At 41.3% G+C, this 26,936-nt stretch overlaps 1 protein-coding gene across 2 annotated transcripts in view; it reads left to right on the forward strand.

The window, feature by feature from the left end:
• The window catches only part of LOC309563240 (LIM domain-binding protein 3-like), a 107,584-nt gene that overhangs the window by 28,331 nt on the left and 52,317 nt on the right, over positions 1 to 26,936 (forward strand). For both annotated transcript variants that reach the window (XM_082267627.1, XM_082267628.1), the window contains 2 exons: positions 2,668 to 2,715; positions 4,091 to 4,236. In XM_082267627.1, coding sequence (XP_082123753.1) covers positions 2,668 to 2,715; positions 4,091 to 4,236 — 194 coding nt within the window. The remainder of the gene's footprint in view (positions 1 to 2,667; positions 2,716 to 4,090; positions 4,237 to 26,936) is intronic.

A 26,936-nucleotide genomic window follows, 5' to 3' on the forward strand; every position in this document is an offset into this window, starting at 1 on the left:
AAAAGTCTATTTGCTTGTGCTCCTAACCGAATCGTCAAACCATCCAATGGCTGGCATTATAACTGATCTAATGTGCAGCACCATTTCAACTGCAGATCGACTAGATGGCAGCTTTGTTATCTGTAAAGGATAGGGGGGGCCTGTTCCAAACATTAACAGATCAACAATTTTTGGTAAGATGGATTCTTGGACTTGTTTTACTTCTGAAGATATATATATATATATATATATATATACACATATATATATAATTTATTTTTTTTTAAATAGAATTGGAAGTGTTGCACAGTTACCAAGGACCATTTTTACTTTAAAACAAAATCTCTTCGGTACTGAAAACATTAGTGGAGGAAAGTTAATTCTGTTAATTTGTTGATGAAAAAATGCTAATTATGGCAATTTTCTATATAGTGATCATTTCCCTTTAAGGAGGAATATAATTTCACACCTTGCAAGCACTCAAGGGTTTTTTGTGGAACATGGATTTCCACAAAGCGTGTGCTCTAAGCGGCGTTTTTAGATGTGTCTTTGACTAAGTTTGCTTTCACTTTGCTTAGTAATTCTGGCTAACAATAAGCTTTTTAGTGTTTCCCTCTTTGTCAATCATCGTTTTAACTTGTTACAAAAAATGGATTTCAAAATGTATTATTTTGGTCACTTAACTGTTGGGCATTCAATCATATCCTTTTCTCTATTACAGCAAAAACTGCAGGAATTATATGGGTGTATTTTTTTTTTTTTTTTTAATCTGCAGATATAGGTTTGAACTAGGGAAAAAATGAGAGGACTACACATCAGTATTCATTTCCTACAGAAGACATGCCAAAATGGACCCCCACCCCATCTTGGTGTCCTGCCTCCTTACAATATTTAATGATTTTTAGATTTTAAAAAATCCTATTATTTCTCACTAATTAGGAAACCCTGCTCTAACTTCCTATGATAGGCAGTCACAAGACAAATGCAGAGGCTTTAGTCTGAATATGAGACAGCTATGCCCTTTCCACTGTAATAACACAACCAATGCTTCGGTGATGTTAATGGAAACTGTGAAAGTCCACAGCATTGCTTTTATCAGAAAAAGTAAAACGTCTGATAAAGTTCTGTTTAATAATTACATAGAACAGTGTATATGTGACGTTCCTTATTTGCATCACAATCTAAGCATATTTTCATAGCTTAAGTTTAAATGTTCAGATACTTTGGATAACCTTAATCCTTTGTATATTTAATTGTTATCTGTTTTGTGTCTTGTACACAAGAATGTGGTTTCAGATATTTTTTTTACGTCTCTGTAGGAAAATCTACAATTGTAGGAATCTATCGCAAAGGAAAGTACGGTGGGTTTATTTACTAAAACTGGAGACTGCAAAATCTGGTGCAGTTGTGCATGTAAACTAATCAGCTTCCAGTTTGTTTGTTTTTTTTGTCAAAGCTTAATTGAACAAGCTGAAGTTAAAAGCTGATTGACTGCCATGCACAGCTGCACCAGATTGTGCACTCTCCAGTTTTAGTAAATTTTTAGTAAGTTTTTAGGTTTTACATTTGTACAGGACATTCCATGTCTCCCGGGCTGCATATCAGTCCCCGTGTATCCATAATTTGCTGTAATCTTCTTCTTTGCATCACTACTTAGAGAGTCGCAGACCCATAGCAAGAACTCAGGTCAGATGTTCCAGGCTGCATGCCTGTTCAAGATCAGTGACTCACCAACCAGTGAAGCAAGAACAAAAACAGCCTCATGAAAAAAATGGTGGTGGTGGCTATCTATCCTATGAAGCTAATTAAAAAAAAAAAAAAAATAGGTGAAGAAAAAATAGAAATCACTCTTCAAGACGTCAAGTGCATGCAAGCCAAAATAGTATATCCTCTGTCACTTGGCCAATGAAAGGCTTGTCTTTTTTAGTTCCAGTCATTCACGCTGTTCAATTTACCCTCCATCTATGAATAGACTGAAAAATTATTAAGCTTATAGCGGGCCATTCCTTCTCTGAAATATTAGGCATACAGCAGGCCATTCCTTCCATGAACCAATGACCAACTACAACGTATTAAGCTTCTTTACTGTTACTCGAGGAATAGTTTACTGCATCTATGATTAGATTTGTATTATAGGAAATGTTGATACATTTTGGGAGCCAAATCTTTTGGAGTAAATAGCAATAGGAATGCATCCTAGCTTTACATTATACTTATATTACAAACTGAATTACAAAGACTACTTTTTCTACCAGGTTTGCAAAAAGTAATAATAGAATAAAATACTCAGTTTGTTCACATAGAAATGTTTATTTTGAAGCGTGTGCTTAAATTTCATCCTATTTTTGTTTGTTCGGAAACCCCTATGGCCCACAAAAGGTCACTATGATATATATATTTTTTTATTTATAATGATAGCGTATATAAATATATATATATATATATATATATATATATATATGTGAGAAACATTTTGCCACCACCTCATGTTTGTTCGACTCTTCATGTGCTTTGAAAGTGGTCAACGACAAGGTCAGTAGAATGAAAACAGCTTAGTTTGGATCAGTCTTGTTTGTTTCATATGGTGGTTATATTGAAAAAGATGTCACCAACCACACTATGGGTAACAATCACTAGTCTAGAAGTTTTATGCAGTATAACAGACATGACCTCTTGTTATTCTTTTAGCTTTCATCAGCAAGGAACCTTCTCTTCCAGCTACCAGTCAAAAATAAGGTATAGCCAATATCTGTGTAGTGTTAACATAGTGTTAGCTGCTAGAATGCAAATAATATAACCTACTTACTAAACCCAGTACTGTTTTTAAAAGTTGGATCTTAACTCACAGCTCACCATGTGCGCATAATGGTAAAAGCAGGGTATAAGGATTGTGGTAAAGTCGTTGCCCCCTTTCTGCCTGGTGTGCTTAATGTATTAACAAGGTGTTGGCAGAGCTACAGTGTAGACCTACAAATGTACGCGTGTGGGATAATGACAGACTTATCTCAAGCAGCACCACTGAAAACGCATCCGATACGTTGTTGAGATCTCTTCCTGGTCCCAAATAACACCTTCTTCTTTCCTAAGAGCTCTGTTGTACATCCATGTGCCTTCTTTGTTGGCACATCCTTGGATGTTTTTCCTGTCCCTGCCACTATAGGTTTACTGGTAAGCTTCCTTGAGAGAAAATAAGAAGTATAAAGAACAACTCCTCTTTAGCTGTCTTAAATTTTGGTGTTGAGAGGGACTCGCATAAATGGATTTAAGGGCCGTTTGAAGACGTGTTCCCACAGGTTACAATGTCCAATAAGATTATTCAGTAAAACAAAGCAAAATACATTTTGCCAAGTGCAAACTGGAGTACCAAGTCCGATTCAATTTTGTATTGGCTTGCTCAGATAAAGCAATTTCCAATTGGTTGCTTCAGATGAATGCATTTTGCTTCTTGCACAGTTTTTTGAATACGCCCACATTTTTGTTCTGGATGCTGTGTCATGGCTATGTGTACTTTTTACTTGCCAACAGTCCTGGATTGAGTGACATGGAGACCAGTGCTGCTTATACATGGAATGTGGTGAGATGGGGTATTGGGATTTATTTTATCCAGGACCTGGGAATGTTGGCAAGCTTAATGGTGAGAAAGGACAACCATTTATGTTAATGCATGGATCTCAATAGATCTCAACATATGGCTGTCATGTGCATGCATGTTTCATTCTTCCTAAAGGTCTTATGTGTCTTTGTGTATTTGTTTCATGAGCATTTTTAATCCTCAAAAAGCAGATGACATTAACATAAACTAACTTTAAAATTTGCTTTTTATTCTACACTATGAAATTGGTAGGAAATGAAAAAGTGTTAAGGAGGGAAGCTCATAACTAGCGTTAACATTTGGTTTTTATTTTGCTCTGTGAAAGTGGTAGAAAGTAAAAATAGTATTAATGAGTTAAAGCTCATAATGAGTGTCATGTAAACAGCTAACTTGGAGCCAGGATAAATGCACCCCTTAAGTTGCTCTATAGATTACTGTCTAGAACTGCCATTAGGAATCTGCCAATGCGCATTTCTTAATCTAGCTGTATCTTACACTTAACATATCCTTTTATTTTAGTGCATCTAGCCAAGGATTTTCTTCAGCAACTGCTGCCAAAGGTCCTGTGCCTTTTGGAGGGTACAATGAGCCCTCCGCTCCTGCTCCCAAACCACGGGTAGTGACAACTGCGAGCATCAAACCATCCGTTTATCAACCAGCTCCAGGTAAGAAAAAAAAAACTTGTAGTAACTCCATTTGGTTTTAACCACTTGCCGACCGCCGCACGACTATCTACGTCGGCGGTCAGCCCCTCACAGGCAAAGTGACGTAGGGCTACGTCACTAGCTTGTGAGGGTCTAGGGAGCGAGCGCGCGCCCCCGGAGGCGCGCTCCCGCTCCCGAGTGGTCACGGACCCCCCCGCGCGTGTGACCGGCGGACCCGATCGCCGCCGGCCACTCTGCGATCGGCGGGGGAGAGGGAGAAAGTCAGGCAGCTTGTGTAAACAAGCTGCCTGTCATTCTCCTCGCTGTATGAGAGCTGATCACATGGATCTACTATGTAGATCCGTTGATCACTCTGCATACAGCTGAAGCCCCAGCCAATCACAGTTAGAATCACGCCCCTAGGGACACACACAGCCCCTCCCTCTCAAATAAAGTTAACCCCTTCACTACCAGTGTATTTTTACAGTAACAGTGCATATGTATAGCACTGATTACTGTAGAAATGTCACTGGTAACCCCAAAAGTGTCAGAAATGTCAGTCAAGGGTCCGATCTGTCCGCCCCAATGTCGCAGTACCGCAAAAAAAATCGCAGATCGCCGCCATTACGCGTTAAAAAAAAAAACAACAAAAATGACAAAAATCTTTCCCTTAGTTAGTAAACGCAATAACTTTTGCGCAAACCAATCAAAATACGCTTTTTGCGATTTTTTTTTACCAAACATAGGTAGCATAAAACAAATTGGCCGAAAATTTTAAAAAATTTTGATTTTTACATTTTTTTTTGGGGGAATTTCATATAGAAAAAAGGGAAAAATATTGCTATTTTTGCAAAATGGACGCTCTTTTTTTGTTTATAGCGCGTGATCAAAAAATCGCACAGGTGATCAAATACCGCCAAAAGAAAGCTCTGTTTGTGGGAAAAAAAGGACGCCAAATTCGTTTAGGTACAGCGTCGCACGACCGCGCAATTCTCCGTTAAAGTCACGCAGTGCCGAATCGCAAAATACCCCCTGGTCGGAATGGGGGTAAAATCTTCCGGGGCTTAAGTGGTTAAAAGCTATTAACACTATTACAAGTATAAGAAACAAGTTCTACTAATAACACTAACCACAGCTGTAAGACTTGTTTTAATGTTGTAGATAGATACACATTCACCCAAAAACGTTCTGCCACTTGATTACCTAATAGAGAAATTCAAAAAGGTGCAATAAACATGAAGAACTTCAAGAATGGGATTTAATCTAAAATATGTGTAATTGCTGGCTCTTTAATAAATTTGGACAAGTAAAATATAACTAATATTCAAGAAAAATGCCTATCCCAACTCTAATGCAAGCAGTACACTAGGTAGAGTTTCAGTTGCTGTGGAACACGCTGCTGTTTGGCCCTGCTCACCACACCTGTGGCCAGTTACTGTATTGCATCAAGTTGTTTTTACAACTGCCTCCACGGAAAAAAGCAAAATTCACCTTAAAATGGTTGTAAACCCTCTCATATATCCAGTGAAGTGAAAAGCCTCAGATGATACACAGAGATGAGACAAATCGTCCTACATAAGTTTTACTTGTTAATCTTCAGTCTTCTCTTACCCACACCCCTTCAAAAGGGCAGAATCATGTTAAAATCTTTCTCTATCTGTTAGTATTACAGAGGAGGGTAAGGAGAGCTGCAGTTAGTATGTGAGAGCTGATTGGAGGAAAGGTAAACACCCCCCTCTACACACTGCACAGGTGCGAAGGAAGGATACAGAGCTGCACCCTGAATAGACAAGTTGTGTGCTGAGCTCCCTTCCCCATCATACATTTTTTTCATGTGTCTGGAAAACTTCTCAGAAGTGACACATGTTGATAACAGAGGAACAAAACACCAGAGAAAAATGACACTTAGAGCTTTTGAGAGAGATAAGTAAACACTACTGATACACTGTATGTGCTTTGTTCACATTTCATGATTGAGGTATAGAACCACTTTAAACAGTTGCAGACCACCCTATAGTGGTTTTACTGCTACAGGGCGGAAGCTGTGTGCAGGATCACATTGTATACATGAATCTGTACTTCCAGGTAGCATGCATGAGTGCACACTATCAGCGGCACTCTCCCGCTGTGGTTCTACACAGCAGGAGACAATCAGCGGGTCCCGCGGTCTCAATGTCTTCCAGCACCAGCTGATTGTTCAGTACACAAGCAGAAAGGCAGTCTGCCTATGTAAACAAGGCAGATAGCTGTTCTGTCAGTAAGGAAGGCATGGATCCTGTGTTCCTGCAAAGCAGGGACATGGATCCATGCCTTCCCCCTAGTAAAAGCACCTCCCACACTACACTAAAACAATAGCTAGGCACACAGTTAACCCCTTGATTGTTAATCCCATCCTTGCCAGTGTCATTAGTACAGTGACAGTGCATAGTTTTAGCACTGATTACTGTATTAGTGTCACTGGTCCCCAAAAAAGTTTCAAAAGAGTCAGTGTCCAATTTTTCTGCCGCAATATCCCTGATCGCCACCATTACTAGTAAAAGTAAAAAAATAAATAAATACAAATTCCATAAATATATTCCGTAGTTTGTAGACTCTAAACTTTTGGGCAAATCAATCTATATACGCTTATTGGGATTTTTTTATTCCAACAATATGTAGCAGAATACATATTGGCCTAAATGTATGAAGAAATTACATTTTTTTACATTTCCTTATTGGATATGTTTTTCTTTTTTTTTTAAATTGTCAGTTGTTTTTTGTTTATAGCGCAAAAAAAAAAAAAAAATTGCAGAGGTGATCAAATATGGGCAAAAGAAAGCTCTATTTGTGGGGAGAAAAAGGACATAAATTTTATTTAGGTACAGCGTCGCTAAACTGCACAATTGTTAGTTAACCTCTCTGGCGGTATTCCAGAGTGTGGCTAATTAATTAACAGTGCCAAAAGCAGTAACCCCGAGCCACACTCGGGATTACCCCACAATCAAACTTACCTTCCCCTACGATCCCCCGCCGTCCTCCCCCACCATCCTCCAGCCACCCTCCCGGTGTCCTCGCTGTGTGATCCGGTCGATGCCGTCACCTGTTTTCCGGTTCCCTTCTCTGCGAGCACCGGGACGCAGGGGTTGGAACCAGCGGGAAATTCAAAATATAAATAAAACAAATGACATGATACAGTATAATCTGTTAGGATTATAACTTTGTATCAAGTCATTTTACCCCAGCTTTTCACCTAGTGCCTTTTCCAGTGCCCTGCCTGTACTTTTGCGGTTCTTTGTGCATGGAAAATTGAGAACATCCATGGCATCCAAAAAGCATTCTTTTTGCTCAAAACTGCTTTTAGACGAACTGGAAAACAGTGATAATGAATCTGAATAATTTTAAGAACTGAGCGATAGTGATTCGTGGGAAAATTTATCATCAGGTACTGAAAGTGACGACAGCAACGATTCTGCGATTGAGCTCAGCTAAGTGATAACTTGGTGCTCTATTGACTGCGGTACGGATCAGGCAGCGCCCCCAATATTCCCATTTACTGGAGCACCTGGTATGAAAGGTGACGTTGACCATGACAGCCCCTTGGCATACCTACAATTATTTCTGACCGATGAGGTTCTTGAAAAAAAAGTTACAGAGACAAACCGGTACAAAGAGCAACAATTGGCTACTCATCAGAAGTTTTCAAGATGGAGAAAGTGGGAACCAGTGACCAAAGATGACATTTGAATAAAATGTATTATTTTTATATTATAATTTACGATTTCGTGCTTCAAAACTTATCATACCCGGGATGTCTACTAGACTCCTGTTTGGATAGATTTAAGTGAGATATTCCAAAGAATTACAGGCCTAAAATATAAAACATATTTCCATGCAAAACAATGTACCGCTTTGAGATAAAAAATTCTGACATAATCAGACCACCAGGGAGGTTAAAGAAACACAGTGTCGTATTGCATAAAATGGCCTGGTCAGGAAGAGGGGTAAACCTTCCGAAGCTGAAGTGGTTAAGCATGTTTAAAGCAAAAGTTAAGTCCACTGTGGTGTGTGGGATTTTGCTATAATGTGCTAGTTTGCATACTTGCACATTATGACACATAATAACACATACTCAGACTGGTCTGAGGTAGTAAGCAGAGTCCCCCAAGGCTCAGTCCTGGGACCAACCTTGTTCAATTTATTCATAAACCGCATTGAGGTCGGGGTCAGTAGTTCGATATCAGTTTTTGCAGATGACACAAAATTGGCCAGGGCAATAAGTTCACAGTGTGAAGCAGATATCCTACAGAATGACCTGGACAAAATAAGGGAGTGGGCAACGACATGGCAAATGAGGTTTAATGTTGAGAAGTGTAAGGTTTTGCACTTGGGGACTAAAAACATAAAATCACAATACACGTTAGGAGGGGAACCCTTGGGGGAATCAAAAATGGAGAAAGATCTGGGAGTCTTGGTTGATGATAGATTAGGCAATAGCATGCAATGTCAAGCAGCAGCTGCCAAAGCCAGCAGAATATTAGCATGCATAAAGAAATGGATGTATTCCAGAGATAAGACTATAATCCTTCCACTTTATAAAACTCTGGTCCGACTGCATCTGGAGTATTCTGTCCAGTTCTGGTCGCCAGTCCTCAGGAGGGATGTGTTGGAGCTGGAGAGAGTCCAGAGAAGGGCAACAAAACTGATTAGGGGATTGGAGGACCTTAATTATGAAGAGCGTCTGCAATCGCAAGGATCAGAACATTCAGGGCTATGTGAGATGATTACAGCCACGCACGCCTACACAGGTTGAACTGGATGGACTATTGTCTTTATTCAACCTCATCTACTATGTAACTATGTAACTATCTACTATGACACACTGGATATCTCTTAATTTACTGTCCAAGGTTTCACCAGAATGAAAGTGTGGGTAAATTGCCAACATCAGCACAGACAGAAATAAAAATGAATTTTTTTTTATTGTGGTCTATTTCCCTGTTGTAGATTTACCCTTCCCCATGCTTCCTTTCTGGTTAAACTAATGTCACTGGGATAAAAAACATTAATACAAAGAGTACAGAAAACGCTATCTATCATTGAGACCCAGTCACACAGGCACACAGTTGTACACTATAGTGTCAGAATTATTGGGAAGCCTGCCTTTACACATACATGAACTTTAATGGCATCCCAGTCATAGTTCTTAGAGTTCAATTTTGAGTTGGCCCACCCTTTGCAGCTGTAACAGCTTCAACTTTTCTGGGAAGGCTGTCCACAAGGTTTAGGAACCGTGTCTATGGGAATGTTTGACCATTCTTCCAGAAGCGCATTTGTGAGGTCAGGCACTGATATTGGATGAGAAGGCCTGGCTCACAGTCTTTGCTCTAATTCATCCCAAAGGTGTACTATTGGGTTGAGTTCAGGACTTTGTGCAGGCCAGTCAAGTTCCTCCACCCCAAACTCGCTCATCCATATCTTTGTTGACCTTGCTTTGTGCACTGGTCCAAATCATTTGGTGGATGGGGCTTATGGTGTGGGATTGTTTTTCAGGGGTTGGGCTTCTCAAGGCATCAGCATACCAAGATATTTTGGAAAATGTCAGGCTCCCAACTTTGTGAGAACAGTCTGGGGATTGCCCCCTCCTGTTCCAACATGACTGCACATTAGTGCACAAAGCAAGGTCCATAAAGACATGGATGAGTGAGTTTGGGGTGAAGGAACTTGACTGGCTTGCACAGTGTCCTCACCTCAACCCGATAGAACACCTTTGGGATGAATTAGAGCAGAGACTGTGAGTCGGGCCTTCTAGTCTAACATCAGTGCCTGACCTCGCAAATGCTCTTCTGGAAGAATGGTCAAACATTCCCATGGATACACTCCTAAATCTTGTGGACAGCCTTCCCAGAAGAGTTGAAGCTGTTATATTTGCAAAGGGTGGGCCAACTCAATTTTGAACCCTATGGACTAAGACTGGGATGCCATTAAAGTTCCTGTACATGTAAAGGCAGGCATCCCAATACATTTGGTAATATAGTGTATTTTTCCTGTTCAAGGTTCCATAATATATATACGTTAGGGTTTGCAAGTTGTTTACTTGGATTATTGTTAAAGATATCAGCCATAACCCCGATCCATTTTTTTTAGCTTTCTCAAGAAACTGGTCAGAGCGGCTCATGAGCCGTTGGGCCGGTTTCTGAAGAGGTGGGAGGGATCGTCCTCCCCTCCCACAGCCCACCGGTGCTTATTAAGCTTATTGTTACTGCTGGTTCACATGTAAAAAGATGCGGTGGTGCGACTGTCTGCTCCCATAGGCCATCAAAGAGTTAACACTCGACTCTATGGCCTTGGAGAACCGGATCAATGTCATATTGTCACTTCCAGTCCAGGCTGGAAGAAAAAAAAATTAAAGCGAAAGATAAAAAATGTTTTCCTTTTTTTTTATCTTTTGCTTTTCAAAGTAAAGAAGAGATTAGGGGTCTGTTTGACCCCAGATCTCTTCATATGGAGGATCTGTCATCCTTATTTCTATTACAAGGGATGTTTGCATTCCTTGTAATATGAATAAAAGTGATTTAAAAACAAAAATGAGACAGTGTAAAAATAAAAAGTAAAATAAATAATAATAAAAAAAATGTAAGTGCCTCTACCTCTCCGTGCTCGTGCACAGAAGCGAACGCATACGTAAGTCTCACGCGCATATGTAAACCGTATTCGAACCACACATGTAAGGTATCGCCGCAAACATTAGATTGAGAGCAATAATTCTAGTGCTAGGCCTCCTCTGTAACTTGAAAACCTGTAAGCAACCTGTAAAGGAAATTAAAGCTTTGCCCATGAAGATTTTTTAGGTACTGTAGTTTGTCGCCATTCCACGAGCATGTGCAATTTTAAAGGGTGACATGTTGGGTATCTACTTACTCTGCATAACATCATCTTTCACATTATACAAAAAATTAGGGTAACTATTGTGTTCTTTTTAATTCATTACATTTTTTTAAAATTGCATTTACAAAACCATTGCGCAAATACCGTGTGACATAACAAATTACAATGATCACCATTTTATTCCCTAGGGTCTCTGCTAAAAAAAATGTATAAGGTTTGGGGGTCATAAGTAGTTTTCTAGCAAAAAATACTGATTTAAACTTGTAATCAAAAAGTGCCAGAAAAAGCCTGGTCTTCAAGTAGAGAAGAAAAACATACAGAAGTAACCATACTACCAAGGGGATTTTTTCCTTTAAAGCAGGGATCTCCAAACCTTCAAATCTCCAGTTGTTCAGTAACTAAAATTCCCATAATGCCTAATCATGTCTGCGAATGTCAGAGTTTTACAATGCCTCATGGGACGTGAGGTTCCTCAACAGCTAGAGTGCCCTAGTTTGGAGATCCCTGCTTTAACCACTTTACCACCGGAGGATTTTGCTGTCTTACGTCCAGGCCACTTTTTGCGATTCGGCGCTGTGCAACTTTAACTGACAATTGCGCGGTCGTGCGACGCCGTACCCAAACGAAACTTACGTCCTTTTTTTCCCACAAACAGAGCTTTCTTTTAGTGGTATTTGATCACCAGTGCGCTTTTTACTTTTTGTGCTATAAACAAAAAAGAGCGTTTATTTTGAAAAAATAACAATATTTTTAACATTTTTTTATATGAAATTCCCCCCAAAAAAATGTAAAAATCAAATTTTTTAAAAATTTTTGGCCAATTTGTTTTCTGCTACCTATGTTTGGTAAAAAAAATCACGATAAGCGTATTTTGATTGGTTTGCGCCAAAATTATTGCGTTTACTAACTACGGGAAAGATTTCTGTCATTTTTGGTGTTTTTTTTTAACGCGTAATGGCTTTGATCTGCGATTTTTTTTTGCGGGACTGCGACATTGCGGCGGACAGATCGGACCCTTGACTGACATTTTTGACACTTTTGGGGGTACCAGTGACATTACTGCAGTAATCAGTGCTATATATATGCACTGTTACTGTAAAAATGACACTGGCAGTGAAGGGGTTAATTTTATTGGAGAGGGAGGGGTTAATGTATGCCTGGTGCTTACTGACGTGTGTGGGGGGAGGTGACTGAGTGACAGAAGGACAGATCGGATGTTCAGCTATGCTGAACACTCCGATCTGTCAGTCCCTGTCACTTAGGAGATCCGCCCGCTCTGTTTACACAGGCGGGCAGATCTCCTCACTCGATTCCCCGACGATCGGGGCAGAGCAGCGGCAATCGCCGCCGCTCCTCCCCTGGCCCAACTCCCGCTGTGAATGAAAACAGCGGGAGCGCGCCTCCGGCGGCGCGCGAGCACCGCCTACAGGGGGAGGAGTCCAGCGACGTAGGTCTACGTCGCTGGATGGGAACGAGCCACTTTGCCGCAGTACGCTCCATGTGAGCGGTCGGCAAGTGGTTAAAGTATAACTAAAGACTTGACTCTTTTTAGCTTTGGATAGAGGGGAGAGGAATTACAACACCTGTCACTTTTTTATTGCTGTATGGGCCAGTGTTAGAAATATTCACCCTCTCTATTTGTCATGTTTACCATTATCACCGAAAGGGGAAGACTATCACAAATCTTCCAGTGGGAACACTAGCTCTAGAATATTGTAAAGCGCTATGTAAATTGCTGGCGCTACAGAAATCCTTAATAATAATAATAGTGACCCTGGTAAAAAAAAAACTGGATTTTCCTCACTTTAGAGGGATTTCCTCTCACTTCCTGTTTTGGCTATGGGGCAGGAAGTGAAGAGAAGTGAAGATGTCAAAAAAAATGACCTTATTTTAACCCTTCCTAACTCTTTTTAAAATGAAGAAATACGTTTTGCCTTTAATTCTACTTTAAAGCTGAACTACAAAAACCTTTAGGGTCCTTTCACACGGCCGCTCCGTGTGTCCGCAAATCATCCCATCCGTTTGTGGATGATTTACGGACATAATGTAAGTGAATGGCACTGCGGATGTCAGCGGAATACCATCCGCTGACATCCGATTTTCCTCCTTTCAGTTCTGTTCCGTTTTTACGAATGGAACAGAACCCCATTTTTTCTTCCGTGTAAAAAACGGAAAGGAAGGAAAATCGGATGTCAGCGGTGTCATCCGCTGACATCCGCAGTGCCATATACACTTACATTATGTCCGCATATCATCCGCAAACGGATAGGATGATATGCGGGCACACGGAGCGGATGACAGAAATGTCATCCGCTCCGTGGAAAAAAAAAAAAAAAAAGTCCCGCAGCGGACCTTTCACACGGAGCGGCCGTGTGAAAGGACCCTTAGGATATAAATTCACACTGTGTACACCAAATGCCACTTGTAAAAGTAGCAGTGACAATATCACTGTGCTGTACATAGCCTGTGCAGAGAACAGAGCAGTGAGGGACACAACAAGTCCTACCCAATAAAGGCAGCCTACAGAAATCTACATGAGGGGGTGGAGACAAGACCAGTCCCCCTGCACATCAAGAGAGAGCAACAGTGACCAGTCTTTATTACAGGAAATTCCTATGTAGCACCTTTCTAGGTAGCTGCTAGAGAGAGAGTATAGTTTTTGGCTCTGACTGTCTATCAGAGGAGCAGCAGGCAAATCTATATGGTTTTCTACTTACCAAAGAGCAGGATCGGTTAGTGAGGTCTGCTCATTGTGCTAAGTATGCAATCCATTCGGTCTAGAGAATGTTTCACACTGGTCCAATAGGGAGGCATGTTGGACAGTGGGAGTAAACCTGACAAATGGATGCATAGGTTTTGGTACAGTCCTGGTGATTGGCAGGGGCAGGTTGCCTCTGTGCATTCTGGGATACTGTATAAAAGCCAGGAGCACATGTGCTGCAAGGTCTTTGGCTGGAGAGCAGAGTCCCGGGGGGAGGGTGGCGGCTGCCTCCTCTTCTGTAGCAGTGGCACGTGGCCTCAGGAGATCGTCCTGAGGGTCAGAGGAGTGAAGCTGAACCCAGGGGTCCAGGAGAAGCTGACTGAGGGGAAGACAGTGGAGACCCTGGAAAAACAGTATAGTGAGTACAGGGGATCGTGTCAAGGGGCCTGACCTGAGGAAGGCCACCCCAGGAGTAGGATAGTCAGTGGACGGGTGTCAGCAAGCAAGAAGGAGGATACTAAGGAGAGTGTCCTGAAGATAAAATCAGTTCATCAAGTCATCTGGGAAAGAGACTTAAAACTAAATTCACCTCAGTGGCAAGGTGGATGAACAGCCTGGCTGTACCAAGAGATAGAAGTCCTCAAATCTTGTGCATAGTTAATTGGGAGTATCCCACTATTCCCTTCTCCCATCCCTAATTTATCAATAAAACACAGAAACAACTACATACCCCTGGATTGTTTATTGAATGAGCCGAAAAGAAAAGTGGGAGACTGTTAATGTTAAGGCTGCTAATGGTAACCCAAGGGGACCCGTAAGTGTGAAATCCAGCCGTCCTCAAGGGGGCAGCCTACTTAGAGGCAACATTTCACACATGATTATTGAGCAGGTCTGGAAGAAATACACAAAGCACACAAATGTTCAAATAAGAATACACATGCCTTTTGTATGCAGACAATATTTGCTTATCCTGGAGTTCAGCTTTAAGGAACTCAAGATGAGTTGGCATTTCCTGCTGATCATTCAAAGAGTATTTCAGCAATCATGTGATTAGCTAAAGAGTTCTAAAAGTTGTTTTACGGGGATCATAGGCATAACTCCTAACTGTCCCTGATTTCGAGGGACTGTCTCTCATCTGGAGCAAAGTCCCTCTGCCCCTCGTTCCTCCTCATTGTCCTTCATTTTGGTCTGATCTATATAGTTGTATATAAAATGCACTATTTATCTATCAAAAGTGTCTTACAGTGCTAAACCTTTCATCCAATTTCTAAATTGTTGCATTTGATCATTTCGCAAGCCAATATAAAGGAACTAGACATTAAGCCCGTTAAATTAACGGGTGCTAGAACATGTATATGATGATACAATGTGGCAGTATATGTCAGTGATATCATGTATAGTGTGGAGGGATCATGGTATATGTCGGTGATATCATGTATGGTGCGGAGGAGTGGCGGTATATGTCAGAGATATTCCCGGAAGTGCTGTGTCCGGCATACCCGGTAGGGGGGCGGTGCAGAGCCTGGCACCTCCCCCAGATTGTAGACGGATGTCGGGTGTGCAGGCCGGTGTCCTGCCAAAAACCTGCCAAATTCTCCAACCACGTTATTTCCGGTCAGTGTACACTGGGAATAATTGGAGATTTCGAGCACTTGGTGTTTTCACACAACACCGGCAGCCTATGCACCCAAGTACATGGTATAATCTCTCTCCCTCTCTCATCCCTCTCTCTCTCTCTCATCCCTCTCTCTCTCATCCCTCTCTCTCTCTCTCATCCCTCTCTCTCTCACCCTCTCTCTCTCCCCCTCTCTCTCTCATCCTTCTCTCTCTCTCATCCCTCTCTCTCTCTCATCCCTCTCTCATCCCTCTCTCTCTCTGTCATCCCTCTCTCTCCCCTCTCTCTCTGTCATCTCTCTCTCATCCCTCTGTCTCTCTCATCCCTCTATCTCTCTCATCCCTCTCTCTCTCTCCTTCTGTCTCCCTCTGTCTCCCTGTAGCACCCCCCTCAGTGTGGTGCCACTCACCGTCGCTCTCGGCACTCACCAGACTTGTCCGGTGCCCCGGTCATCCCACTGCCGGTCCTCGTTCAGAGTGTAGACCTTCACCCGCCGTAGGGTGTCCATCATCCTGGGCGCCCCGTGCAGGCCCGATCCCCGGGCTCTCCTAAAGGCCGTGGGCCGGCCGCAGTCTCCGCACTCCGGGGGGGTGGCAGTCTCCACAGATCAGAACGCCAGCCAATCCTGAGGAGGAAGTGAAGTGGGCGGGGATCCATGGGGCACATGCGCAGTAGCGCAATTCCACGGACACAGGGACGGACGCAGAGACACATGGGTTTTATTAATATAGATAGTAGTGGTGAAGAAAAAAGCACTTGTGGGTTTAACCAGTATTTTTTTGGTATAATTCTTTTTTAACTACTTCAATACTGGGCACTTTCACCCCCTTCCTGCCCAGGCCAGTTTTCAGCTTTCAGGGCTGTCGCACTTTGAATGACAATTGCATGGTCATACAACACTGTACCCAAATTAACTTTTTATCATTTTCTTCACACAAACAGGGTCTATTTTTGGTGGTATTTAACCACCGCTGGGTTTTTTATTTTTTGCTATAAACATTTTTTTAAAAAAAAAAAAGTTTTTTCTTAGTTTCTGTCAGTAAATGTTTTAAATAAGTAATTTTTCCCCTACACTGATGTGCAATGATGAGGCGGCACTAAAAGGGCAGCACTGATGGGCACTGATGAGGAGGCACAAATATGCAGCACTGATGGGAACTGATAGGTGGCACTGATAAGCAGCACCAATGGGCACTAATAGGTGGCACTGATGGACACTGAAAGGCAGCACTGATTGGTATAACTTATGGGCACTGATAGGTGGCTCTGATTGGCATAACTTATGGGCACTGATAGGTTGCACTGATGGGCACAGACTGGTTTCACCGATGGGCACAGTATGGCATCACTGATGAGCACTGTTGGGGCTGCATTGTAATCAGGGCACTGATCATCAGTGCCCTGAGTACCTTTACAAGTCTTCCCTGTGAGGAGATGCTGACTATCAGCTCTCCTCACCTCACACTCAGGGTGAGAGAGGAAAGAGTGTGAGAGAGTGAGAGAGGGTGAGAGAGGAAAAGTCGAAAAAAGGCAATTCCTTGTTTACATGTGATCTGCTGTGATTGGACACAGCCGATCACATGGGTAAAGAGCTGCGGCCGCGGCTCTTTGCAGCGATTGATGTCGTGCCATGTCCCAGAAACATCAGATTGCAGCTAAACTGGGTGCCGTCATATGACATCATCCCAGAACGAGAGCTACACCGCTCCACTGTCATTTGACAGCGTGTGGGAAGTAGTAAAGGGGGGCATGACAGGGGGTGTGACCTATGGATATATACTTTTGCTAATAGGTGTCCCTCTTTCCAATCTCAGAAAGTTGAGTGGTATGTTATAGACAACATTTCCTAGCGATTTTTTTTTTCCCAAACAGCAGGATAAATAGCTGTGAAAATGATTGCACATGAAAGCAGAGCTAAACATTCATATCCTTTACAGCTAAATGCCACTTCTGGAAGGCAGCAACACTCTGAGCTATGGCCACATACAAACTATCTGATTAGCTGTCTGCGGTTTGTGTGCGACCAAAACTACACAGAAATTCAGACTCTGGACGCACACTGTCTGCATCCAGGGTTGGATGGAGGCCATGTTTGCATGTAACCATTTAGATGAGCAGTTACATGTGAACAACGGTAGTGCCAGTCTTTGATTTGTACAGAGTATAAATCTGATAGCTGCTGTTCACACACTGGGTGTGCAAGTAGCGTTTGTCTAGTGATTCTTGCTGGTGTCCACACCTGCCCACTGTTAAACTGCCATGTAAAGGTAGCCCAACTGGACAAAGAATTATAAAGAGTAGGTAACTATTTACAGAAAAACGAAGAGCTGCTGTTAACAGAAGCAGTCACCAGAGGGCATTCCAATCATTCTTTCACTCCTTTGCTGTGCTTGTAAATGGTGCTGCTCCCAGCTAGGTGAGTTTTGTCTTTGCAGGCATTTTCACATTCCATCATGGAACATAAAGTTAGTTATGCGAAACAAGGGGAAGGGTCTTTATCTAAAGCAATAAACATACACAGTTCAGTGAATGCAAAATATCTTAGCTCACCTAAAGTTATGCTACATGCATAACATTTAAACAAGTCTACACTAATAAAAATAGCATTATCAACAGGGATGTAGTGTTCAGCTGTATTAAACAACTAAACATTCAATTTTTACACATATCTATATGTGAAGATCTAAATAATATTTAGACTATTTGTAATAATAGGAACATATGCAAAAAGTCAAAACAACGTTTTATTTTGTCCAAAGAAAATGACAATACACAATGTGGGCAATGGGCAGCAGTCTAAACACAACAGTCTATAAATCCTCCCCATCTAATGCCTCGTACGCACGCAACGATTATCGGCCGACCAATCGGCCGTCTTTTGTCCAGAGTTGTGTTTTGTTGGTTGGAATGTGCCTAGACTGCACACGAATTTTCTCGGCCAACAAAATTCTACTTCAGAAGTGATGTCATGTGCTGGTTTACTTTCCGTGTGTTTTTTTCTTCTCTGAGCATGCCCAGTCTTGCTCATTAGATTTTTGTCTGCCGAAATCTGTACTGACTGACGGAAAATCGGCCGTTGTGTTGACGGCCCAAAAAAATTTTATAGCCTGCACACCAGATTTTATTCGGCCAAAAATTCAGAGTCGGTTGTCGAAAGCATCGTGCTAACAAGCCGAAAATCGGCCAATCGGACGTTGGCCGAAAATTCCCGGCCAATAATCGATGCGTGTGTACGAGGCATTAGACCTTTAGTAAAAGGCACAAGAGGACCTCAAACATACTAAAGCAGACAATGGATGGTTCGAATCTCAGACTGTTCAGCAGGGAATGGCTAAGATTCAATCCATGTATGGGCAGGCTGATTGAATCCAAGTCGATCCATCGACTTGGGTATAACCAGCATGTTGGATGTTTGCATACGATTTGGCTATAGCCCCTAGCAATAATCACTGTGTTCTCCTGGCCGGTTGCTGTGGGTGCTCTCTACAGCATTGTTTTCTTGTTGTTTTGCTTTGCTCCTCATTCCTACTTGCTGTGTCCACCTCTCTCTGCGCCAATGCCCAGCTTCCCCCACTTTCTGTGCTTCACGCTTATTTACTGTATCTACCCCTAGTGTCTCTTCTTGCTAGCTGCCGTAGTCTTTTCTTTGGTCCTTGTATCCTGTGTGTACCCTGTGTCCATCCTGTGTGCTATCTGCTGGCAGTGTTAGAAAACTGCACCTTGGGGGCTGCTTTGCAGTGCAACATCCACAGCTCCAGTGGCTCTGGTGAAGACCAGGTGCCTCCTTAGATCCTGCGACTGACACAGACTCATTTGCAAGCGGAGGGAGGGCCGTGTATGGGTGCGCCCCGGGCCTCAGCTGTGGGGGATGAGCCAATTAAAGCAGAGGTGGTACCCCTTATAAGCCGGTCACATGACCAGAGAGTGCAAGGCAGGAGACACTAGAGACTGTGAAAGGAAAGGTATGTGCTTTTTGAATGGCTAATTTAGATGTATGGCCCCCAATATGAAGGACTTTAGTGATTGCCTAGTGCTCTTTTGGATACATATAGGTGGGACCGGCTTGGAGCTGTTGGGCCATTGAGTAGTGGGTCCTCTGGATTAGGAATCTGCTTGTCCTCCATTTCTCTTTTATACCCCCCATCCGGATTCAGAAGTGTGGGAATGGCACGTATTCGGGCAACCGGTGGCGCGCATGCGTGCCCCAGACCCAGAAGATCGGGATCACGTAGTAGGTACGTGATCCTGTGCAGGAGAGGTGCCTTGCCACTGTATATTTATGGTACACAGCCAAAACCTGAGTAAAGAAGGACCTGAGCCCTGGCTTGGTTTAGCTCTGAGAAGAAAATGTGTCTCCCAAAATGCTTAACCTTGCCAGTTGAACTGAAGGCTTGGACATCCCCCCATTGTTTAATTTTCTTTTGGTGTGACTGTTGACAATGCTTTTTCATGAGTATATTTGTATGTTTTTGGTGTTTGGATTTTTAATAAAGTGTTATTTGGTAACGCACGAGGCCTTTGAGCCCTCCTGTATATTTTTACAGTTTTCTTTTGAGATTCCCCAGTGTGAGGTGGGAAGCATTGGCACAGTGTGTGCTTTTTGAAGATGTATCTGGGGATTACCTGGATTGAATTTAATTATTGTGATGTCTATGCTTCTGGGGTTTATGATCATACTATATTTGAAAAAACTTACTCATAAGTAATGGTACATTTCCAACAGGCACCACCCAAATTTAAGCTGCAGAGCAGGGAAAGATATCCCCAATAACAGTAACAGAAACTGTAAAATGTATTTGTCAGTTTTCTTGTTAGATGCACGCCTCCTACACCTAATATCTAAGTTTTGTTATTGTTCATTTACAAATTGAAATTAATCTGGCTTTTAAGTTCCTCTAGGCATACATTAATGGTTGGTGATGAATTGTGTAGACCTAAAGACTAAACCCGAGAATAAAATTATAATATACTGGAGCTTACTTTTCCTTAGCAATGGTTCCTGTATATATATATATATATATATATATATATATATATATATATATATACACACACACACAAACACACTTTTATTCTATATGACTGTTATTTTCTTGTTGTGCTTTATAATGTTATGCTCCAAAGAAGGTGCAAGGGTTAGCAGATAAAAGCAAAAGTATTGTATCCAGGGCTTTTTTTTTTTTTACCAGCATTGCGTGATTTAAGTTTTTGCACATGACTGCTTATTATTGATATGTCATTCCATGCTCAACCACAATTGCTAAGCACGCATCCACCACAACATTACACCACAACCCCTAAATAAGGGCTTTATCAAATAATTTATCTATGCCATTTGTTACTTTGCCACTATAAGCTGCTTGTGCTTTACATGCTTTTGTGTCAGTGAAGGTATAAAATTAGAAGTCAAGTAAAATTCAGCATGGTAAATGAACTGTTACTATAGTGTTGCTCCTACAAACCAGAGGGCTCAGATACAAATTACATTTTTTAATGTCTTCCTAACATATGATTTATTCTTTTCCAGCAACTGTAGAACACTCTAAGGCTTTGTTTACACTTGTGGGTGGCGAGCAATAAAGAGGCTTAGTTGAGCGTCCCCCCCCCCCCCCCCTACAACCACTCCCCTTTAAGCTGAAATAGCAGCAGAGGGGGTGTACATATTTTGATTCCACAATGTTTTGCGTCGCTAGAAAAGCTAAAACGATCCCTGCTGTCACATTCTGTGAGCAGTTTTGTCTGCGGAACGTGGCCCATTGAAGAGCGATTGCGGGGTGCCCCTATTCAGTTCAGAGGGAACCGCATGTGTAAACGAGCCCATAAGCCAATGTACTGGAAATTGTCAGTTATTCTTATCCTTAAAAAAGAATAAACACATCTTGTGTAGCTGAGTGTTTAGATTACAGCAAGACCTCATTCACACTGGCAGGGACATTCATGTTTATAAATGTTTATGCGCAATTGTTTTGCGTATAATGATTTTAATGCTTTGGTATAGTTCACACTTTTCATGTGGATGCATTCAGTATAGTTGAATTTATAAAAAATAGAATTGAGTGTGGGAAACTTGGTAAATTTGAACACGTATAAGCACATGCAGATGCAAGTACATTTTAATGTAGGAGCAATTGATTTGGCTAGCACAATGTTTGTTTATACTTCCCAGATCACTTCTCCATCTCCTTTAAATAAACTAAATTTAAGAGGCTAGTGTGAATGTAGCCTAAGGCCTTGTTTACATTAGCATTGCCCAAAGGTGATGCTAATAGCCTAAAGTAGTGTGTGCATAGGCACAAAGGATAACACTATTTAGTTTCTAGGAGCAGAAAAAAATGCTAATGACAGCTTCTAGGAGCTTAAACAAATGCTAGTGTGCATGGGAACTTAGAGGGTATTTGGCAGGAAATTGGGAGGCAGTATGTCACCTTCTCACTGTCTGTTTTAACCTCTAAAGGTCTGCACCGCCGTGCCATAACCTTCTGCATTGCATGCAGGTGCAATGCAGCCCCATTCACTTGAATATGTCACATTCAGCAGGTGGTATTGCCTGCCGAATGTGAAGACTGATCATTGGCCAGGGCAACCCGATCTGACTGCCTTTGCAGCTTAACCACTTTAAGACCGGAAGATTTTCCCCCTTAATGACCAGGCCCTATTTTGCGATTCGGCACTGCGTTACTTTAACGGACAATTGCGCGGTCGTGCGATGATGTACCCATATAAAATTGACGTCCTTTTTTTCCACAAATAGAGCTTTCTTTTGGTGGTATTTGATCACCTGTGCGATTTTTATTTTTTGCGCTAAAAACAAAAAAAAGCAACTATTCTGAAAAAAAAAACAATTTTCACTTTCTGCTATATAACATTCCCAACAAAAAAAAATTAAAAATCAAAATGTTTTAACATTTTAGGCCAATTTGTTTTCTGCTACATATTTTTGGTAAAAAAAAAAAAAATCGCAAAAGTTATCGCGTCTGCTAACTACGGGAAAGATTTGTCATTTTTATTGTTTTTTTTTTTGTTTTTGTTTTTTTTACTAGTAATGGCGGCGATCTGCGATTTTTTTTGTGGGACTGCGACATTGCGGCAGACAGATCGGACCCCTAACTGACATTTTTGACACTTTTGGGGGGACCAATGACATTACTACAGTAATCAGTGCTAACAATATGCACTGTTACTGTAATAATGACACTGGCAGGGAAGGGGATTAACACAGTGGGTGATCACTGTGAGCCTAGGGGAGTGATTCTAACTGTATGGGGGTTGGGCTTTTGAAATGATCACAGAGACCTGTGATCCTATATAGAAGGATCATTCCAGAGAGAAGAACGGTCAGCTGTGTTTACAACAGCTGCCTGTCCTCTTTCAGCGGGGAGTGATTGTCCCTGCTGACGAGTGGGGTCGGAAGCACACCACCAGCAGCATGCACTTGCCCCCTAGCTGCAGGCGCATGACCAACGTAGAGCTACATTGGTTCGTGCAGGAGGGGCTGCCTGCCACAGTAAAACTGTGGCGGGTGGTCCGGAAGCGGATAACCTCTGCACTGCCGTGCCATAACCGTGTGCATTGCATGCAGTTGCAATGAAGCCCCATTCACTTGAATGGGTCACATTCAGCAGGTGGTATTGCCTGCCAAATGCGAAGGGTGATCATTGGCCATGGCAACCTGATCTGACTGCCTTTGCAGCTTTAAGTAGAACTATAGGCAAAACTTTTTCTTTCCATTTTAGAGAGAGTAAGGGAGGATTATAACCCATGTAAGGTTTATTTTTGCCACCTGTGTCCCATTGGGAAGATTTCCCTTTATTTCCTGTCCCAGAGCTAAACCGTAAGTGAGAGATAAAAGGGAGGGGGATGAGGTAGATGGCACTGCCTACAATTTATAAATAATAGTGGTGTATCTGAGCAAAGTCAGGTGTAGCAATGCACTGAGGCAAAAATACAAATATCACACTATTTCATAACATTGGATAAATATTCAATAAATAAATACGTGAAAGTGCCGAAATAGTGATTTAATGTAAAGATAAAGGAATATGGGGGTGCAGTGTATCAATACAAATAAGTGAAACAGGTACAATAAAAACAGAATAAAAAGTGACAGAGGGCACGTAAGTGCAATGTGCAATGAGGTAGTGGAATAGTAAATAAATAATATCAAATAACAGATGAATAAATATATAAAATTATATCCAAAGTGTAACGTGATCTCCACTGGTAATATAAATTTATATCCAAAGTGCAAAGTGATCTCAACTGGTAATAATAGGTGCAATATCAATTTAGCTGAAAATCAAATAAAGTGGCTAGTGCTGTAGGGACCAAGTGCACTTCACTATAGTTAAAACTGGAGTAGTGAGTGACTATAGTGATGAATATACTTATGGCTAAAAGTCCATCGGGTGATTATCAGTGTTGGTTCCAAGAACTAAGTAGGTCTTGGGGTGATCCGCTCCAGATGTGCAGGTGAGGAAACGAAATGCTCCTCTCTCAGTAAAGACCGCACTCACCAGAACACTGTACCCCTACAGGGGTGGAAGAAGTTGTACCCTCCTGGGGTGTAATCCAGTATAGGCAGAGGGCCCTACGTCAGTGTTTCAGGTCATCTGGTTTCAACATCACTCCAGGACAGGAACACAATCAGATGGTAATACTCGATTTGGCTCCAAGAGGCGTAAGCACAGGATCAATAGGGTAGGGGGATCCAGACCATAGATGAAAGGAGAGCCTCACATAGTGAAGTATTATTTTAACAAACACTTTATTGAATAAATTAAAAGGTACTCACAAAATAACAGTGGTAAATGTGCAATGACAAAAAACGTGTAGGCGTAATTGCGTCACTTCCGCTGTGGTTTGGGACGCACTTCCGGTGTTTGGAACGCACAGCGTTATTTTGTGAGTACCTTTTAATTTATTCAATAAAGTGTTTGTTAAAATAATACTTCACTATACTACACTATACTTCACTATATGAGGCTCTCCTTTCATCTATGGTCTGGATCCCCCTACCCTATTGATCCAGTACTGACGCCCCTTGGAGCCAAATCAAATATTACCATCTGAATGAGGTTGAAACCAGATGACCTGAAACACTGACCGTAGGGCCCTCTGCCTAAACAGGATTACACCCCAACTTTAAAAAAAGGTTTGCCTTTAGTTATACTTTAAAGTATATGTATACTCTTACCTTGTAAAACAACCCATTCAGTTTAAAATAGAAATTAAATGCCAAACATTTGTATATAGATATACAAACATTATAAACAGCTTTTCCCGCCTTTTTTATAAGTGATCACATACTCACTGTTCTTTGATATATAAGGAGTTAAGAGAGCAAGGAGAGGAGAAACAGCAGCACACTGGTATTCCCAGTAAATGACGGTGCAGAGGAGAATGTCAGGACAAGTCTGGTCATTGGATAAGAGCAGGCTGAGTTCTCAGCACAGTTTGCTTGCTAGCGTGGTCAGTTTTAAATGGGGAAGAAGAATGACGGGCAGGAACACCAGGGATTTCACACAAAAGGAAGCAATACAAAGAGAACAGTATACTTTTTAACACAAGTACTTGATACAGCAGGCACATATCAAGAATATGAAATTAAAGCAGAAGTTATTGAAAGAAATTGATTGGCTGAGTTATCCAATGGCTTTGTATTGTTTAGGCACAAAAATATTTCTGCCCTGAAAGGCAAACAGCTGTTCAAAATCGGTTTTAGATGGACCAACATTTTAATATAGACAAAGAAAAAATAACCCCATTTGTATGAGACTTTAAAGACAATGTTATATCATAAAATATGGTTTTATTGTAGTATTGTTTAAAAATGACAAAATTGTACATGCATAAATTATCCAAAAAGGTAGAGTAGGCACAGGGTCATACAATACAATAATCTGTATACTTCACATAAATTGTACATGCAGAGAAAAATGTCCAACAAGTTTCAGAGTCATTATAGCTCCTTCCTCAGGGAGAACTCTGCAAGGAATGTAGTATGATCTATGGTACAAAATCAAACATCTTAGAACATTGAAAAATTACATAATCAAAAACAGAGAACGAACAAAATGTGCAAAGGCATTGGTGATGTACTTACAAAGTGTGTGGAGTAAGAAGCCAATTTCCTAAAAAATCAGTTGAGAACCAAACCAATGATTACTCTTCTCAAGTATACACCTCTCCAAAGAACAGGGAGGGAGAGAAGGGAGGTAAAGATCCCAAAAGGGAAGCAAAAATATGTAAAAGTGGGGAGGGGGAGGTAGAGTCGCTACCAGAGTTGCTAACCAAGTAACATAACCAAGAGGGTGCACATAAGAACCAACTGGCATAAATGTAAGAATGGGTTACGTAATGAATCCTAATTCCTATCTTTGGTGGTAATTGAATATATATATGCGGCAACGGGCTAACCCCAGGAAAAATAATCACATACCTCTAGGTATCTATGTTAAGGAAATAAACATCCAATTCATTAGCTGGTTTCAGTAAATATAATGGGTATCTCATAAGAAGTCTAAGAGGAATACTAAAAGTATAGGCCTATATCAGAGTCTATTGATCAAAAAGATGCCCCACAGTTAAAATAAAACTTGACATTTATACAGAGGAAGCTTGGGGCATCTGCTGTAATTAGCTTTCACTCTGTAACAAGCTCCCTCTGCATAAATGTCAAGTTTTATCACTGTGGGACATCTTTTTGACCAATAGACTCTGATATAGGCCTATACTTTTAGTATTTCTCATTGACTTCTTATGAGATACCCGAGATATTTACTTATAGCAACTAATGAATTGGACGTTTTTTTGTTAAAATAGATACCTAGAGGTATGTGATTATTTTTCCTGGGGTTAGCCCCTTGCCGCATATAGATTAAATTACCACCACAGATAGGAATAAGATTTATTATGTGACTCTTGTTCTAACATTTATGCCAGGTGGTCCCTATGTGCACCCTCTGGGTTCTGCTGAGTGACTGAGACCTCCCCCTCACCCCTTTTTATGCATTTTTTTGCTTCCTTTTTGGGATATTCTATACCTTCCCTCTCTCCCTACCTGTTCTTTAGAGAGGGGTCTACTTGAGGAGAGTAATCCATGGCTTGGTTCTCAACTGATTTTTATGAAATTGGCTTCTTACTCCACACATGAGAAGTACTTTGTAAGTATACTTTGTAAGTACGTCCCCAATGCCTTTGCACATTTTGTTCATTCTCTGTTTTTGGCTATGTCATTTTTCAATGTTCTAAGATGTTTGATTTTATACTACATTACTTGCAGAGTTCACCCTGAAGAAGGAGCTATAATGACTCTGAAACGTTTGGACATTTTTCTCTGCATGTACAATTTATGTGAAGTATACAGATTATTGTATTGCATGACCCTGTGCTTACTCTACCTTGTTGGATATTTTATGCATGTACAATTTTGTCATTTTTAAATGATACTACAATAAAACTATATTTTATGATATAACATTATTTGAGCCTTTAAAGTCCCATTCAAATGTGGGGGATTTTGTCTTTGTTCATATTACAATT

This window comes from Pelophylax lessonae (genome assembly GCF_965119305.1).
Source record: "Pelophylax lessonae genome assembly, chromosome: 9".
NCBI lineage: Eukaryota > Metazoa > Chordata > Amphibia > Anura > Ranidae > Pelophylax > Pelophylax lessonae.